This window comes from Lissotriton vulgaris, chromosome 7 (assembly GCF_964263255.1).
Source record: "Lissotriton vulgaris chromosome 7, aLisVul1.2, whole genome shotgun sequence".
Classification (NCBI taxonomy): domain Eukaryota; kingdom Metazoa; phylum Chordata; class Amphibia; order Caudata; family Salamandridae; genus Lissotriton; species Lissotriton vulgaris.
The window spans coordinates 536691307-536709683 of record NC_141695.1 but is presented as its reverse complement, the minus strand read 5'-3'; the positions used below and the strand labels follow the sequence as shown (position 1 = coordinate 536709683).

The following is an 18377-nucleotide window of genomic DNA, read 5'->3' as shown; positions in this document are numbered from 1 at the left end:
TGGTGTTAGGGAGTGAGAAATATCCAGTAAAGGCCAAGCCCTACAATTGGTTGTGCTCCAAGAGACCGATAAATGTGAACACGGATTCCAGGTCTCTGAAGTACTATCTGGAAACATGCAGCACTATGCAAAACTCACATTAAAAACCCTTTCCTTACTAGCCACATATGAGAGGTTTTGGAAACAGGTTAAACACAGCAGTGATCTCACTATCTGTGGCCGATACTGTTGGCGAGCCACCCTAGAAAGATTTCATCCTCAGCATCTGGCCCACTAGAACCTCACGGTGAAAATCTCATTAATGTGGTGCCTTGAGCTCCCGTTGGGTATTATCAAGTATGTTTTTGTGTGGCGTTTCCTCTGTACTGAGGTACAGAAGTCTGCAAGTGGGTTTATTTGCATTTATAATTTATAGGCACTTTTTTGAAAAATGTTGGCAAAGCATGTGGTCTCCCCTTGACATGAGACTGATCATGCCTGAAGCGAAGCAGAGGGATAGTCACATACACTAGCCTATAAACGCCAGACAATATCTTTATTTCCTATTGACCAGCCTGTCACTATGTTTTTGCCTAGCACCCTAATATCAAATCTATCTCAGTCTCCTAAAGGGAGCACACAGCCCCAAAATGGCGACCCGAGTCTTTTGTACCGCTTTGTTCGCCTTAAGTTGACAGGGTATGCTCCGACGTGAGTCCCTTGCTCACTTTGCCACTGGATTCAAGCAAGTCGGGCTGAAGACGGCTGAAATGCCAGAAACCGGTCCTCTGAAGCTTGTTTCCGGTCCAGGGAAGGCATGGCTTGGCAGTTCGGGCTGGACTGTTCCCATGAGGAACAGGGTCAGATTGATTTGCATATGGCCATGTCTGAACTGGGGTGGCAGAGTGGGCTAAAGAACGGTGATGGATTAAACCCAGATCTGTTGACTGGGTGTGAGTGTTTGATTGGTTCAGATGCTCCGTCCATCACCACCCCCTTTTGTACCGCTTTGTTGGCCATAAATTGGCAGGGTATGCTCAGACGTGAGTCCCTTGCTCACTTTGCCACTGGATTCAAGCAAGCTGGGCTGAAGACGGCTGAAATGCCAGAAACCGGCCCTCGGAAGTGTGTTTCCGGTCCAGGGAAGGCATGGCTTGGCAGTTCAGGCTGGACTGTTCCCATGAGGCACAGGGTCAGACTGATTTGCATATGGCCATGTCTGAACTGGGGTGGCACAGCGGGCTAAAGAACGGTGATGGATTAAACCCAGATCTGTTGACTGGGTGTGAGTGTTTGATTGGTTCAGAAACTCCGTTCATCACCACCCCCTTTTTGACCCGAGTCATGGGTCAATGCCAACCCCGAAGTCCTGCAATCCCCTTCTTGTAAGCCACACTTCTCCATCTTTTTGGTCTCTAAGGAGGGTGAGATATGGTGGTTTTCAAGGGTGGGCCTAGTGAAATGAAAGGAAATTAATGATTTCTGGAGGTTGAGCAAGGCTTTCGGGGGAGACTGAAGGGGGGGCGCTTGGTGGGGGTTATACATGAGACACTTCTGTGTATTTTGAGGGTGATGTGTCCCATGGGAGTGACACCCCTCCAAATAAGGTCGAGCTGAGAGGTCTAGTGTTTCATGTTGCCTGGCCCTTCCTGCTTCTTCCTACTGGAACAAAATCCCGTCCTACCCCTGGCTGCTGTAGTCCACGCCAGCGGTGCCCCTCCTTTGCGTTATGGCGCGCCCAGTTACTTCAGAACTGAGACGCCTGCCGTCAACTGTTTCCACTGCTCCCTCGCTTTAGCGCACTGTTCGGGCAGAGGCGTAAGGCAGGCCCCTGAGGCACAGAGGAGAGGTCAATCTTTCCAGAAAAAATAAGTAGAAGCAAAATTAATCCGATGGTAATGGTAACATTATGACAGCAAGGCTGCTGTCAACTCCCTGCTCACTGAGAGGTGCTCTGGAAGTGTCCTTGATGCAGGCACAAAAGTCAAGCTCATGAATGCTCCTCCAGTGCCTTGTACTTGTTTAGTTCTGTGAGTCTCAAACCCAGCACCACTGTTAGTCTCCATTTGCTGTGAGTCACACTGTGGAGCACGGCCTCACACATGGGGTGATGTTCATACGGTAGAGCACAACTCACTGACAGTGAGTGTCAGGACTGGGAGCACAGTCTTACTCATGATGTGACTCCCTAATCTAGGAGATCCGTTATATTTACCTGATGTGAGTTTAGCGCCTTAAAGCAAAACCTCGCTCACTGAATGTGGGCATCACGTCTGGGTGCACAATCCTTGCAGTGAGAAGCTCACAACATAAAGCACACTTCCCTCTGTGAATTAGTCACACACTTTGAAACACAGACTCTCTGTGTTAGATGGTCATGCAGTGGAGTCTCCCTCTGTTAGAGTAACACACCATGAAGCACAGCGGCTCTCTGCAAATTAGTCTCACACCTTGAAGCACAGCCCATCTCTGTGAATTAGAGTCACACACCTGGAAGCACAGCCCATCTCTAGGAATTTGAGTCACACACCATGAAGCACACCCCTCTCTGTGAATTCGAGTCACACACCTGGAAGCACAGCCCATCTCTAGGAATTCGAGTCACACACCTTGAAGCACAACCTCCCTAAAATATCAAACTGTGATGCACAGCCTCCCTACAGTCACACACCTTGAAGCACAGTCTCTCTCGGTTGGTGGAATCCACAGTTTGAAGCGTGGTCTCATTCGAAGTGTGACCCTCATATACTGGAGCACATTCTCACCCTTTTGGTGAGGTTCATGCCCTGAAGCACAGTCTTACTGGTTATCAGTGTTAGACCCTAGGGCACAGTTTCTCTCATCACCAGTGACTGTCTACTTTGGAGCGCAACTTCATTCGCTCGGTATGAGTGCCACATCTTAGAACATTGTCTCGCTTACTGGTTGTGAGTCTCATGCCTTGTATAGCAGTCTAGACACAGAGAGTAAACCAAAGTGCAAAAGGTGCGCTTTACTCACTAATACACCTCAAGAAAATTAAACCTTTCATTCCCCAGGATGATTTCAAGACAATAGTAGAATGCCTAACCCTCTCTAAACTGGACTATGGGAATGCGATCCTAGCAGGGACGCCAAAAGCTCACTTAGCACGACTAAAGTCAGTTCTTAACATGGCATCTCGATTCATAAGTGGAGTGAAACGGTTTGAACACATCACACCAACCCTCAAATCCATCAAGTGGCTTCCCATTGAAGGTAAATGTATTTACAAATTGGCCTGCATCACACACATTCCTCCAACCACCTAAACAGCAAACTGGTAAAAGCAGGAAGATCTAGAACTCTGAGAAGCTCCAACTCACTTTTTCTCCTCCCTCCGAAATTGAAAAGGAAAACCACTCAGTCTCGATCTTTTTCTGGTAACAGACCAAGGATGTGGCACACACTCCCTATAGACCTCAGATATAACCCCTCCTTCTCCTGCTTCAAAAGGGACCTGAAACACCTTCTCCTCAACAAATACTTTATCGACCAAGTCAACTGATCTAGACTTCAATATCCTAGCTGACTCACCTCTTAACTAGACCACCAAGGATAGGTGGTTATTTGACTGTTTCAACTACCTAAGCTTTCACCCTCCCCATTACTGTATGCCTTCTTATAATGTTATACTTATCTCTTTATGTATGCTTATGTACTGCTACGTCTTGCTATTTTTCCTTTGTGTATGTAAAGCGCTCTGATACCCAAGGTTATAGCTGGCGCTATATAAAACGTATAAATAAATAGAGTGGACCCTCTGTGGCTGAGACTCTCACGCCCTGGAGCACAGTCTCACTCATTGTAAGGGGGCGTCAATCCTTGAAGCACAGGGTATATGACTTTGTGCAGTTGTAGTCAAATGTTGATGTCCTTAATTGAACGTACGTTTGCATAACTCACGTTGTACAGCGCTGTGACTTCAACTGATGCTCTCTGCGCTCTAGAGAGGCGAAACTGGATCAATAATGCAAGGGAGCCTCCCCCAGGGAGAGTTCGGGGGCCTCGACAATCTGCGATCCGCTGCATTAGCTGCTAGTAAGGTGAACACCTCCTGGGCTTGGACGAGGGTCTGCGGGTTTGAGGAAGGGCAGGGGGCGTGTTTCGGGTTCCCCTCTGTTCCAATGATAACAGTGAGATGCCTGCAGAGAGAATATTTGGTTTCGTTTGCTTTTCATGTGCTTTGGTCTGGGATTTTGATTGTATTGGCGTATTTTACTGACAGGGAGATAAACTGTACAAAAGAAATCTCGGGCGGTCACTTGGCACCTGTATGGGGAGCAGGGGGTATAGCTTGGGCACTAAGATTGGAGGGGGGTGTACATTTCAGATTTCCCAACAATCACTTTGGCATATCTTGTAAAAATCCATTAATATGATAGGCAGGACCAGTGTGGGTGGTAAGGAACAGTGCGTATTGTTAGGAATACTTAAAACGTAATATTTTTCTAATTAACCAACATTTTAAGACCTTTAAAACAAAGAGGAGAGAGCGAGTGTGTGAGTATGTATGTGTTTTTGTCTGTGTGTATGTGAAAACCCCAGCTGAAATCCGACACAGGCCTCACCATACCTGAATGAAAGCACTTGCACCCAACTATTTATTACGAAATACATTTTTCAGGGGGTTGTAACATCCGAAATACCCCCTGAAGCTACGCCCCTGATGGTATAAGATGACCTAGCTTCACTAACTCCGGTCTGTAGGGTGATTCATGAAACGTTATTGCCATACATTGAGAATTACAAGAATAAACAACTCTTTCAGACATCAAACAGGGCAGTGGTGGATTTAACTGGGGTGAAGTATGCCAAGGTCCCTGCGGATTGGTTATTGTTTCAGGTATCTCCCGGGGCGCACCTGGGCTGCTGTGCAGGTGACAAGTCTAACAATAGTAAATTCCATCCACTTACAATTAAAATGCAAGTCATTTTTTTGCTGCCTGAATACTGGGGACTTCCATTTTTTATTGAATTGCTTGTATTTTGAGGTCACTGCTGCGCAATCTATTGTGTTTTTTGGTTGTTAGTCTGTCCAAGGTGTAGCCAATCCTGGCCCTGATCTGACAGGAGTGCAGGTGCGGGTGGTACTGTCAGGGAGAAGAGAGTGCAGCGGGTATCCTGCCTCCTCTGAGGCCGGACTACTGTACACGGCGACGAGACAAACCCTGGACAGGAATCGGACTAACAAACTCTCAGTAGTAATACTCCAGCAGGCTGGGTGGGGCAACAGGGTCGGATTGGTAAAGCGGGCACTCGGGCAATGGCCGTGGGCCCGGTATCCGAGTTCCAGCTGTGGGCTGCTTTTTTGGGCAGCGTGGGGGGACTGATGTGGGGTGTGTCTCTGTTGTTCGGATGCCGGAAGCGGCACAGTGGGTTCCTCAGTGGCCTTTCTGTAGGCAGACAGGTGTCCATTACATCCCTTTTATCAACAGGAAGAGGTGTCACTTCTTTTTTGTCACTGGGCCAGCCTATTAATGCATGCATATTGAGCGGGGATAGGAGGCCTGAGCAGAAGTGGCCTCACTTGTTTTCAGGTGTGTTTCACCACTGTGAACTAATCTGTGCATTTTTTTTAAATTTAAGTAAAGTTAAGAAAACATGCCCGAGTCAGAGCCCCCCCTCCCTTCTTTTTATAAAACTTTGCCAAAGTAGTGTTTTGTGGAAAGGCACTATGCAAATGTGGTCCACTTTTTTCAGCATGCCTGGGCCGATTTTGGATTCCACTCCATAGGGCAGAAGTATGGGGAGGAGGGGTGTAGCGGCTGAAGTTGAGTGCATGGGTGTAGCAGACATGTGGGTGGTGTAGGGTAAGGCTGAGGAGGGCTGTGGGGCCAGGTAGGTAGTGTCTTGGGGGAGGAGGGGTTTCTGGGGTGTGGGAGCAGATGGATAATTAGTAAGTGGCTGGAAGGTGAATAGTTTGGTAGTGACTGTAGTGGGAGTGTGGTGGACAGAGTGGTTGGGAAGATTGGGGCAGGAGGGTGTAAGCTGGTGGGTGTAACCGAGGTGGGGCAAGGTTATACGAACAGGTGGGCACTGTCAGGTAAGGCTGGCAAACTGAGTATGAGGCGGTCAGAGATCAGGTGTTTATTAAATGTGGGGTGGGCAGATGTACATGGCAGGCGGGTTGTGCCTTGAGTGTAGGCTAGGGTGACCAGAATTTTAAAGCCAAAAACCAGGACATTTCAAGGAAATAGAAGGACTACAATTTTACTTCAAGAATGACAGAGCTCCTCAGCAGAGAATTACAGATTAGGCATTAGATCATACACAAAAAGCTATTTTTTAAACCCAGTAGCTTGCCTAATAATTAAATTGTTTTCTTGAAACAACTGATAACTTAACCTGCTTTGTAAACATTAAAAAGCACCTCCTGCCATTTTCAGCCGACCCTCTCTAAAAAGCTACATTCCCTGAAATCTGCCGGGACAGCTGGTAAAAAAACTGGACCGTCTGGTCAAATCCGGGAAGCTTGGTCACCCTAGTGTAGGCAGTAGTGTGTCTGTCTGGTGGGTAGTGATGATTGTGGTGGGGGTGAGGGGCACAGGTAGTGTATTAGAAGGGGTGGGGGGGAGTAGGTGGAACAGCTGAGCAGTGGCTATGATTGCGTCATGGGTTTAAGGAGTTGTTAGTGAATGGGGCGTGTGCAGAATTGTGGAGTGGGCAGGGCTGGAGAAATCTGACAGGCAATGATGGTTGGGACAGAGGTGTGTGCGGGCCCCAGTGGATATAGATAATATGGGGAAATGAGACCTGTGGTTAAGATATGGACAGGTGTGCAAAGGGAAGCTGGGAAGAGAGATGTGGGTGAGGGATAAACACTGGACGTGGGAGCCGTGGTATGAGGGAGGTGGGCCGCTGTTGATGTGGGACTTGATGTATGGGGGAATACTGATAAGTAAATAAGGGGGGAGGAGATATGTGGTGGGTAGAAATGTCTCACGTTGCATTTAGGATATGGCCAGCTACGTGCGAGGGGCTTTGTGCAGAGAAGTCCAATCAGCTTGTTTGCTCCCAGCCCATTTACGACTGAGGCCTAACGGTGAAGTTGATATGCCAGTGTGGAGGCCCCCTCTCATAACACAAAGAACCATCGCCTCCACTCACGATCTCTCCATCCTAAACTTTACTCTTGACTCCATTCAAAACTGGATGTTAACTCATCAACTGATTCTGAATCCCTCCAAAACTGAATTCCTCCTCCTCTCCTCCTCACATTCTCCTCCTCCGGTTCAATCATGGATGGATCAGATGAATCTACTTAACAATAAACCCCTCATTGACGACAGCGCAAAATCCCTTGGTGTCATACTTGACAAAAAACTCAATCTACTCTTCCATATCAACTCCATTACAAAGTCTGCTCGATACCAACTGCTCATTCTTTGGGGGATTCATCACTTCTTCCCAGAGCAAGACCTTATAACCCTGGTCCAATCGCTGGTTCTCTCTAGAATGGACTACTGCAATTATCTTTTTACTGGCCTCCCCAAATCCCACCTGTCCCCCTTAAATCTGTTCTCCATTCAGCAGCTCGTTTCATATATGGCGCCAAAAGAAGCGACCACATCACACCCATTTTATCCACCCATAGATGGCTTCCCATTGAGGCAAGATCGATCTACAAGACTGCCTGTATTACCCACAAAGCCTTGCTACCTGGCGAATAAACTGAAACTCTCTGGAAGCTATAGACCATCACGTAATGCGGAAAAATTATTGCTTGAACCTCCCACTTTCAAAAAGGAAAGATCGATGGCCCAATCCTTTTCAGGCAGCGCAGTGAGAATCTGGAACTCACTTCCCCCTCAGCTCCGGACCACCACCTCTTCCCGGTCCTTCAAAACTGACCTCAAAGTTCTCCTCCTTCAAAGACACTTCCAAATCTAATTCACGCCCTCTCTATTCCATGAAGGAAGTTCTTCCACTATAGGAAATTCTGTACTTCATGCCTATAGAAGTGCCTTTTCAATGTGGTCTTGTGTTTTGAGTAACTGCCAATTATTGCAGTTTTATACCTCTACTTGTATCTTGTACGCTTATGTAATTTGCACGCATGTCACTTTTTCCTCTTGTCACTTTTTCCTCTTGTAATGTATCGTTTGCTACTCTTCTTGTATTTTGTTTATTTTGATACATGCACAAATGTAACGTTTGCTTTTGTTCCATGCCCTCTTGTAATTTTCTCCTCATGTAACGCTACTGTTCCTGTTGTGAAGCGCTCTGACACCTTTGGGTAAAGTCTGCGCTATATAAAAGCGCATAAAATAAAATTAAAATAAAATAAAATTCCTCGCCCCTCCCCCAGCACCCGAGCGTAGATTCGACACACACCTCTCCATGCTGTGAAGGCCCCTTGCCTGCATCCCTTTGCTAAACCGTCAGCGTACCCTAGTGGCGCAAAGCAAAATGAAGTCCCCTGTAGAATGTGACGACGGGCCCCAGACTCTAGGACTGACTGGGGGGAGGCGGGAAGGGGGGCTTTAGGGCTGTCCCGTCCTGCTGCGCCGCCGGGGCATGTGCTATGTATGCCACTGAGCGCCCCCTGTTTACGGCAATATCAGCCCTGGCCTGCACAACCCTAACTACCCCACACTGACCGCCTCCCCTCCCCCAACACTGCACCGCCCCCGCCCTGTAGAACTCTCCGTTACTTTACAGCTGACTTCACGGCGCTGTACCAAGCTGTGAATGCCATACATAAACATGCTATCGCTCTCTCGTGTTCCAAGCAAGAAAATGGGCGGGCCGGGTTCCCCGCCCGGTCCCCTCCCGCCCTCTCCGCCAGGAATGTGGAATAAATAACACTGAGGATGGGGGCGTTCTTTTCCAGCCCTCCCTACCCAGCTCCACACCAGTGCGCACACAAAACAATGCTTCTATTCTCTCTCCCCCCCCCCCCCGCCCCCAGTGCGAATGATTCATATTGCATAACTTTAGAAAATCTAGTGTAATTGCAGTACAGTGTTCCTATAGAATCGAGTACAGTATGCACCACAAAAAAGAAGCAATGTGAAATAACACAAATATTCACCAAATTATCTGAATGGAAAACGTGCTATCTGCTTGTATTTCGGGATGAGTTGTGCTCAGTATGTGTACAGCTTTTCATAATGATTGTTAGCCCTCCCTAACTTGTCTTAATGATTGTTAGCCCTCCCTAACTTGACAGAAGAGGAACTGATGAGCACAGTGATTTGCCCAGGATCACACAGTTAGTTCAAGAATGGCATTTGAGGTCAGCAGTAGTACACAGCCTTCCTCATCACTGCAATTACATCTGCTTCACATCTGCTTTCACTCTTCGCCGCTGGCTCTCTAATAAACTGCCTAAAGTGATCTCCCATCGCACTCTCACACACCACCCTGAGAGGGAAGAGCAAACAATGATCTCCGTTAGATCATGGGCTCTGCAGAGCGCCCATATTCCAGTCTGATGTAATGCGGTCTGCTGATGCGCCTGTCCCATCTCTGCCTACACAGCGCCCCCTGGTGTCCATGTGAAATATGACACCGACCCGTAGACACACCCCATTCTTAATAGCACCCAGCCCAGCCGAGCACGCCCTGTTCCAGTTACTCTGCTCTCAGGACGGCTGAGGAAAAGTGCGTCTGCTTTTTACACCGATTTCTGTGTCTGCTTCGCCCTAGGTTACCCCAGATACTCGTCGAAGATGCTGCTGTTGCTGTTTGGAATCATTGTCCTGCACGTGGCGGTCCTGGTGCTGCTCTTCGTCTCCACCATAGTCAGCGTAAGTACAGAACTTTTCATGCTCGGAGCCTGCGCTCCTGGGGACAGGGTGGGGCGCGCTGGGGGAAGGGAATGTGCTCTCTGCACGTGCATGCGAGTGTCCTTTCATAGCGCACCGATTCTAATCTCTCACGACACTCAGGGTGATTGAGTAATGTGTTTAGGATCACACATTCCTATTGCGGTTAGCAGAGCTGCTGGAATGGTCCTAGGGTGTCCTTTCCTATTCGACCGTGAATTAGTCTGTACTTCCAAATGCCCACCTAAATACCAGATATTCAGATCTACTTGTTCTCTGCTCTAAATTGAATGGTGTCTGGGTGTTTACTGTTGTTCAGGCGACATTCTTTATTCATTTGGTCCTACATTGAGTTTGTAGTGCGGAGCGTGGCAGAAATCACGTAAATAATTAATGTAGCGCCAAGGTACCGCCCTGTTGCAACTATAGTGTCTTTACACGGCGCGCTGTGGGTGTAATCCGCACGCACCGAGTCTCAGAAAAATGGAGTTCTTTGGGCGAGGCTGTGTGCCTGGCAGGGCGGGACAGGGGGCGAGAGGATATGAAATAACCAAACTGTTCCATGGATGCGCTCACTTCATGTCGCTGAATCTCAGGTCAATCTGCAAGTGGACCATTTAAAATCGGATTTAAAGGTGCAAATGGGTGGTCTGTGGTCGACTCAGCACAAGACGGGGGTCTGAGCATCCAAAGTCACCAAGGCAGTTGTTATGCCTGTGTTATTTGGTTGCAGTTTGGTGTTTTCATGTACCCGGTACAATGTCGCTTGTTTGTCCTAATGCATTCATAGGAGAGCCCCTTGTGCGCCATGAGCCTGTAATACGCAGCGCTATACCGTGCCTCTTTACAGCTGCGGGCCTTGGGGCCCCAACATCATGCTTGACGCTGCATTTCCAGCCGCCAGGCAGGCTCGATGTCTTAAAAAAGTACCTTTGTATTTGATTGTTAGTTAAAGGCCCTCAGTCAGAGTCAGTAATAGATCAAGCAGAGCCTCAGCTCCAGGTGTCAGTTCTCGCCCGGCTCAGTACTGCGCCTCCCCCGCCCCAGGCTACCTCTCCTGCCGGCACCTCCCTTCCGACCGGAGAGCTCCTTTCTTTTCATATTTTGCATTGATTTTTTTTTTTTTTTACAGAAATGGCTGGTCAGCGACCACTTCTCGGCAGATCTTTGGCAGAACTGCAGCAGTCCCGAAACCACCTGGCACTGTTTGAACTCCTCAGCTAACGGTGAGTGTTTGCGTAGTACCTATAGCGTGTATTGTATAATGCTCCAATTCGTACTGCGGGTTTGTCATTTCCAAACACCGCAAGTAACAGATGTTACGAATGCCGAATTGAATGATACTCCGTGTTCAAACCTTTGAAGGATGAAAGGCTGAGTTGGTCTTGTCAGAGCTCGTGATCTGCTGACCACAGCAGTCAGCGCTAAACTCTCCGAGATATCTTGGTGGATAAGAGCATGAATGCATTCGTGGCTCAGCAGCACTTTTTATTAGATTCAAACTTAATCCATGCACCAAGAGATATATTTATTTTAGGAGCATTGCCTTAGTAGGGCAACCGTGTACCACACGAAGTGCATGGGTTGTGCTTCGCAGGGGCCTCGAAGCACTTCACAGGCTCGCAACAAGAGAGCTTTTAGAACTATAGCATACACTATATTTGTTGGCAATATTGTTTTCAGGGGTTTTTCACAAACGTACAGCAAAGCATGCATTTACCAAAAGTAGGCGGAGTGTTTTAGGGGGAGATAGCTTTTCACAGGAGCATCTTACATACGTTCAGTAGACATTTGATTTGTTTCCAGTGATTGCTTGTCCGAAGTGCTTACACACATGTAGCACACTGAACATTGTTGGCAGCAGAAGTTTTATTTCAGAGATTTTGAGGCATCCCTAGAGCACAACTCGATTGTGAACAATTGGAAGACTTTGCAGAGATGTCCTGGACATGTTTGTGAATAGTTGCCCTTTTTGTAGAACTCTGCAAACTTGCAACTGCAAAATAGCTCATTTGGTAACCACGGAAATGTACAAAAGAACATTTAAAACGTAGCACACGATTCACACTGTATGTATTTTTTTAATTTAAAGTTGGAGGTTTATAGGAACGCTTTCCAGACTTGCAGAGCCCAGTACATGTGTTAGCAGTACCCCTACAAACAGTACTGTAATATAATAAGCCTATTGTTTATGCTTTTTGATGAGTGTTTTACAGAGATGTACCAAATGGTACACTGGTTAAAAGCTAGCCATTTCTAGGAGTGCTTTACATACATGTATTTGGTGAATAGTGTATGTAAATGAGAGTCAAGTTGTTAGCAATATGAGGTGGAATGGCCACTATATAGGCATGTAGCTCACACGTTCATTAACAGCAGGAGCCCGACTCCCAGAGGTAAGCTTAGAGTAGACCTAAAGTCTAAATGTCGCCCTGAAGTCTCTGGGCCGATTCACACAGTAAACAGCAGGGTGTTTGCAAACTTACTTTACAAGCACGTAGCACACTTACGTTTATTAACAGCAGGATGTTTACAATGTTGCTTTACAAGCATGTAGCACACGTACATGTGTTAACAGCCGAATCTTTACAGAAGCGTTCGTCAGAAAATGTATGTAACCAATATTCGTTTAACATGCAACTCACTGGTGTCGCTTTGTAGCACGCTTTGAAACGTTGAATGCACACACTTATCCACAACCACACACACGTGTAGTTTCAGTCCTAACACAGTCTCGTGTGAGACAGATTCCCCAGCCAAGACGCTTGCATTTTAAAAGCATTGCCTCATAGCCAAAAAAAGTTGAAGGGCGAACGGCCAACGTTTGTGTCTTTACAAACCTGGCGTAAACACAGCTGTTAACGTCTGATTACCCTTCGGAATTCTCTGATGGCTATTTCTGATGCACACCTGGCGAGTCACATCATTGCAGTTTTTTAGTGGCCGCCAGTTGCGATTGTAAGTAACCCTGTTAAAAATAGTGGCCAAGCCCCCTTGCTTCTCTGCGAGAGGGTCGTGTTTCTAAAGCGGCGGCCTCTGTAACAGAGTGGCTGGCTAGAGACATCTAGTGGCCACTGCATGTGCTGCACTGCGTGGCACTGCCGCAGGGCAAAACTTTCACTAGCTTTATCCCCAGCTTGGCTTGCACCACTTCCCTGAGGCATCCGTGGAAAGACACTTCGGATAAACCGGAGGACAAGGAAGTCCTGGGCAGGAAATGCTATTAATAGACATAAAAAGAGAAAAGCCATTCAAACGTTGAAACACTTCATTTGCGTCTTTGCTGTCGCACTATGACCCCACACCCGATAGTGTCTTTCCCAACCTTCTTGGAATGCTTGGATACATTTGTATCCACCACCAGAGGGTGGCTCCATGTACTTACCTTGTTAAAGTTTCCAGTGCCTGGACTGCAGCGGCGCACTTTGGCATCAACAAATGTACGAGCACATTGACTACACTGAAAGGTTTCGAGCGACATGCTTGACACGAGCAGATGTTGGGGGTGGGCATGGAAATATGTGGTCAAATTGTTAGTGGGAAAAATGTAGTTATTGGGAAAGAAAATCAACAGAAGGTGGCGAATAGCTAGAGGCATTGGGCACATTAGACCACGTTTTCATTATGATTTTGTAACGTGAATAGGATGTGCTCTTCTGAATGTTTATAAAGCTCCCTGTTACCCTGGGAGGCAAAGCTTGTGCCAAGTAAAATCCACAGAACATAAACAAGCGAGCACATGCTCATCCGCGCGCCCGCGGCTACACTCCTCCTGTAGGTAGGAAAGCACCTGCATCTACGCCTGCCTTTAAACCTTTTTCGCAATGAGTAACAACAACAATGCACTGGGCTCGGGGACGCAACTAAGGCCCCGCAGCCCACCGCAGTGTGTGTGGGGATGGAGCAGGCTTACCCATACTGTAGGGGGCCCCTCCGTCCCACCTTATGGGCGTTTGAGGGGCCGCTTCAGCTTATCGTGCAGGATATGGGGGGTCTCACTTTTTTTACGCCACTGCTGTGCAGTTCAAAGGAAGCAAGCATTCTCTTTGAACTTCTATAGACGCCTGAGAGAAAATCTCACCCCACATTAAGGTGACCAGATTTTCAAAATTAAAAACTGAGACAGGCAAGAGACACGGAAGTGGGACGACAAAATTGGCAGCAGTAGCATAGCTCATGGAAGTATAAGCACAGCGCTAGGACAGATGTAACACGCAACTTCAGAGACATCACTGTGTTAAATTAAATGTAAAAGTCAACAGATCCACCTCAAAAGTAAAAACATTGGCATTTTCTTTGTAATCCGTGGAGAATAGACTTCAGCTAAGGCCACAGCATCAAGCCGACAACCCAGACCCCGTGCATTCAAAGCAATACTATTAGACTACATTTTCCTTAGAAGAAGGCGAAAGGATTGTTTTTTCCCCCAAAGAATATGCATGCACTGGGCACTGGTCATATTTTCAAAGAGACGCACATGGAATATAGAAACTGTGCAGAATTCTTATGCAGTGTTAGCTAGATTCCCACAAAAGTTATGCAGATGTCGTAGGCTGTTCAAGGACTCCCCCACAGCTTCATCAGCCTGCAGTGAATGTGCAGAATTTAGCAGCGTTTCTGGCGGAGCTGCTCACATCTTGGTTTCCATATATGTACAATATTCGTCCCTAAAACGGAAAGAATTCTCACAGGAGTGATATGAGATTCCGTTCTGTTGCTGAGGTCAGGGGTCGAGGTTCATAATCAAGGACTGCTTTGCCAAGATGCTACTTTAAAATATTGTTTCGTTTTTTTTAGTCCAGTCTGTCTTCTGAAGGGGAATGTTCATCCCAATGACGAAATTACTTAACATCACAACTTCTTAGGACTTTTGTTCATCTGGAAATTTCCAAAACTATTTGATGTAATCCTGTGGTGGATCTGCCACAGTGGTTGGCTGGACTTCTCTTAGGACACAACCTATCAGCATATGGGCACACTAGAAGGAATGATCGCTTGATGGCTAGTTGGAACTATACCCTAGATTGGGCCCCTGGAGCCCAGAATGCCTGTGGCCAAGTCATGCTAATTTCTGACTCTGCTTGTAACGTTACTTACCACATGAAGTCCTGTTTTCCAAAGATATCGAGGCCTAAAAATGACAGATGATTTCCTGATGGCCAGGTGAAGTTAATTGGTACTTGAAGAACCACATGTCTAAGGTGGTTGCTCTCAGGACTAGCTGATCTCTAGGTATCAAGCTGTTGTTTCGTCACGCTTGAAGTACCAGATAAGATGGCAACAACTGGGATGGGAAGGTCCCTAACTAGCGACTTGAGGTTGTGTGGTAAAATAAGAATCAGGCTGCTAGGTTTGGATGATCCTTAGTTTACCATCTGGTCAGCACTCAGATTAGGATAATCCCTGTCTAACAACTAGAGTTTTTGTCATACAAACTTGTTGACTGAGTTGCAAGATGGAGTGAAGTGATACCGAAAGTCTTTTCTGCCTAATATGCAGCGCACAGCATATACTGATATGTGGTTGGCAAAAAAAAGCAACATTTGGCAAGACGTTCCAGCGGCACAAGATGGTGTCTCACAGAAGATGCTTATCCCTGGCTAGTGAAGTGGCACTGTGCTATATAAATAGTCTAAACTGGCTAAAATGGTGTCACCGATGATGCTTGCTGACTCGAAAGCCAAGCCTACATCATGCATGCAAGATGGCATCATTCAGAATATGCTGATTTTTAGCTGGGTGGATAATGATCTGTGACATGCCAAGGATATTTCAAGCTCTACGCCCTATTATTTAAGATTTCAGCTCCCAGCATGGCCTGATTTCTAATTTGAAGCAGCATGGCGCACTCACGTAATGTGACATGTTTTATCATTTGGCACTTCGTCCCACCCTTTTGAGATATTACTACCAGGGCGGGCTCAATCTCATAATGGGGCTTTTCTGTGGGAGTACTTAGACATTTCTATTCTTTAAGGACAATGCTTTAGGTCCAGTTCATACATTTAAAAAAAATGAGGATAAACCACTAAAGTATCCTTTGATTTGGTGGTATCCCTGGTTAGTTAAAAAGATTAACAGGGGGTAAATACAGGAGGCATACTAAGGTATAATAGCCTGTATGCGTCACTGTACAGCATTTATGCCAAAAAAGCCCCATTCTGAGTTTGAGTCCGCCCCGGTAGTAATATCTCACGAGGGTGGGACGAGGTGGCAAATGATGAAGCATGTCACATTCATGAGTGAACCATCCTTGTCCAATTCTTGGAATTGCCTTGAATTTAGATAAAGAACAACTAGCAGCACACAGAGAGCCCTGTGGGTCTCTGTCAATGACCTGCTGACCTGTTGACTACACAGATAGCAGTTTACTCCAGAACTGGAGCTTTCATAGATTCACATGCCTGAATCATTCCCCGCCATCAAGACAGGAGTCTCCGGTACATAAAAAAGCAATGCTTAGTAGTATAGCAAACTGAAAAGAGGTCTAGGCCCATTTCCCTTTTGCAAACCATAACCCTTGTTATGTAAAATAGTCCAAACTTTTCCCTGAGCCAATCAGAGCTCCTCACCCTCTAGAACCCTCCTGAGAGAACCTTTTGCTCCTCAGATTTTCTACCTCACGTTGTGCTAGGGAGTCTCCTTTGAGCTCTGCTCAAACTCTTCAGTATATTCAAGTTGGATTGGACCTGAGTGTTTTTCCTTCTCCAGATTTAATTATTTGGAATACTTCATACTTTTTCTCCTTCTTCTACCATGGCTGACAAGGAGAAAAAAGGATTACTTAGAGCTTGTGCCACCTGCTCTAAGAAAAGGCTCTATACAGACGACCCTCATAAAGACTACATCTACTGCCTTTATCCAGATCATTAGGCAAAGGATTGCAGGGTATGTCGTACCTTTTCCAATAAAACTTTGAGGGACCGTGAAGGAAGGCTTCTACTCTGGCTTCAAAAGGTGAAAGCTAGGAAGGAGATCATATCCAGTGACAGCGAGGAGGAGACCTCTTCTTCCAGGAGATCTCAGAAAAGGAGCAGATCTCCTCAGGCTCATACCTCAGGGGAAAGACCTGAGAAGGCCCTTCAAAAGACCACCCCAGGGTCTTCAGGGTGCAGTTCCTCAAAATCTCCTTCAGGCAAAGAGAAGGAGAAGAAGGGTCATGCTTCGGGGGTTAGACATTCCAAGAAAACTAGTTCAGAGCCCTCAAAATCTCCCCTTAAGGTCAAGATTTCTGTCATGAAACCATCCTCCACACCTTCTAAGGAGAAAGTGGAGAAATCGGCATCAGCGACGGGAGCGTCGACGAGGAAAATAACGTTGTCGAAGAAACCTGAGGTAAAAGCTGTTTCAAGAGCTTTATCGCCATCGGCAGTACCACCGTCGACGGCAGTGTCAACACCGAGACCGGCGACGACGACGTCTATGGCTACAACCACATCGTTGACGTTCCCGTCGACTACGGCACTGAGGACGGGATCGTCGATGGCAACGACGATGACGGTAATGGCAACGCCGACGGTAGCGTTGACGATGATAATTTAGTCGACGGTTTCGACGGCGATCTTGTCGACAGGCTCGTCGACGAAGGGAAAAACCCCAGAAAAGAGGTTTTTGGCCTGGAAATGGACAATTACGCCACAACTTACCTCTCCAAGTAAGGTGTTGCCTCTGGGACCATCTCACCTTCTGGAGGAAGAAGATTCGGAAGGGGACGAAGATGATGGCGGTCCTTTTGGTTATGCTAGTAGCCCGTCTCAGTTGCAGGTGAAGTACCAAGAGGAGGATTCAGATGAACATGAAGGTCAAGAGCGTCCCCAGCAACAATACCGCCAGGAACATCAAGAAGAGATGACGAGTGTGCCATCTTCTTTGTTAAAAGATCTACAGTTCATGTCAGAGATTATAGGAGGAGATGTCCTGTACCTCAAGCCTCAATGGAAATTCCTGAGGCTACACCTCAACCACCCTATGTACCAATAACACCAGTGCGTAGGCGGGAGATCTTACCGGAACCCCTCCCAAGATCTCCACCACCGAGATCTGGTCAAGATCCAGGGACCACAGTTGATGACCAGGAAGAAGGAGAGATCACGGACCCTAGCAGAGAGTGGGACGATTACCTCATTCCGTCACCGTCTTCTCCTTCTCCGAAGCCTGTTGATTCTCCACCGGAGGACATTGGTGGTTTTCATAAGTTAATGGAGAGAGCCACTAAAAGATTTGCACTTACCATGGCAGAGGATAAGGCGGAATGCTTCTTGTATGACTTCATGGAACCCTATCGTAGGACAGTTCGATCCTTACCGATTGTAAGTCATCTTTGGGAGGAAGGCCTGAAGGTCGTGGAAGCACCATCTACAGTGACTCTTGTGCTCGCCAGGTTGGACAAAAAATAAATGGCGCCTTCAGATGCTCCAGCTTGTCTTTTAGGTCATCCTTAGCCGGACTCAGTTATTACCCAAGCAGCTCAGCAAAAATCAAGAAATCTGTCAGCTCCTATTACGGCACCTCCGGACAGAGAGGGTAGAAGGCTGGACAATGCGGGGAAGAGATTTTCCTCTCTGTCGGCCCTTTTAGTGAGAGCTGCAAATGCCTTGGACATTCTAG

The 18377-nt window shown here is 47.0% G+C and overlaps 1 protein-coding gene across 2 annotated transcripts in view; it reads left to right on the top strand.

The window, feature by feature from the left end:
* Positions 1–18377, top strand: part of PMP22 (peripheral myelin protein 22) — a 377982-nt gene that overhangs the window by 288762 nt on the left and 70843 nt on the right. For both annotated transcript variants that reach the window (XM_086930611.1, XM_086930612.1), the window contains 2 exons: positions 9652–9752; positions 10903–10996. In XM_086930611.1, coding sequence (XP_086786737.1) covers positions 9652–9752; positions 10903–10996 — 195 coding nt within the window. The remainder of the gene's footprint in view (positions 1–9651; positions 9753–10902; positions 10997–18377) is intronic.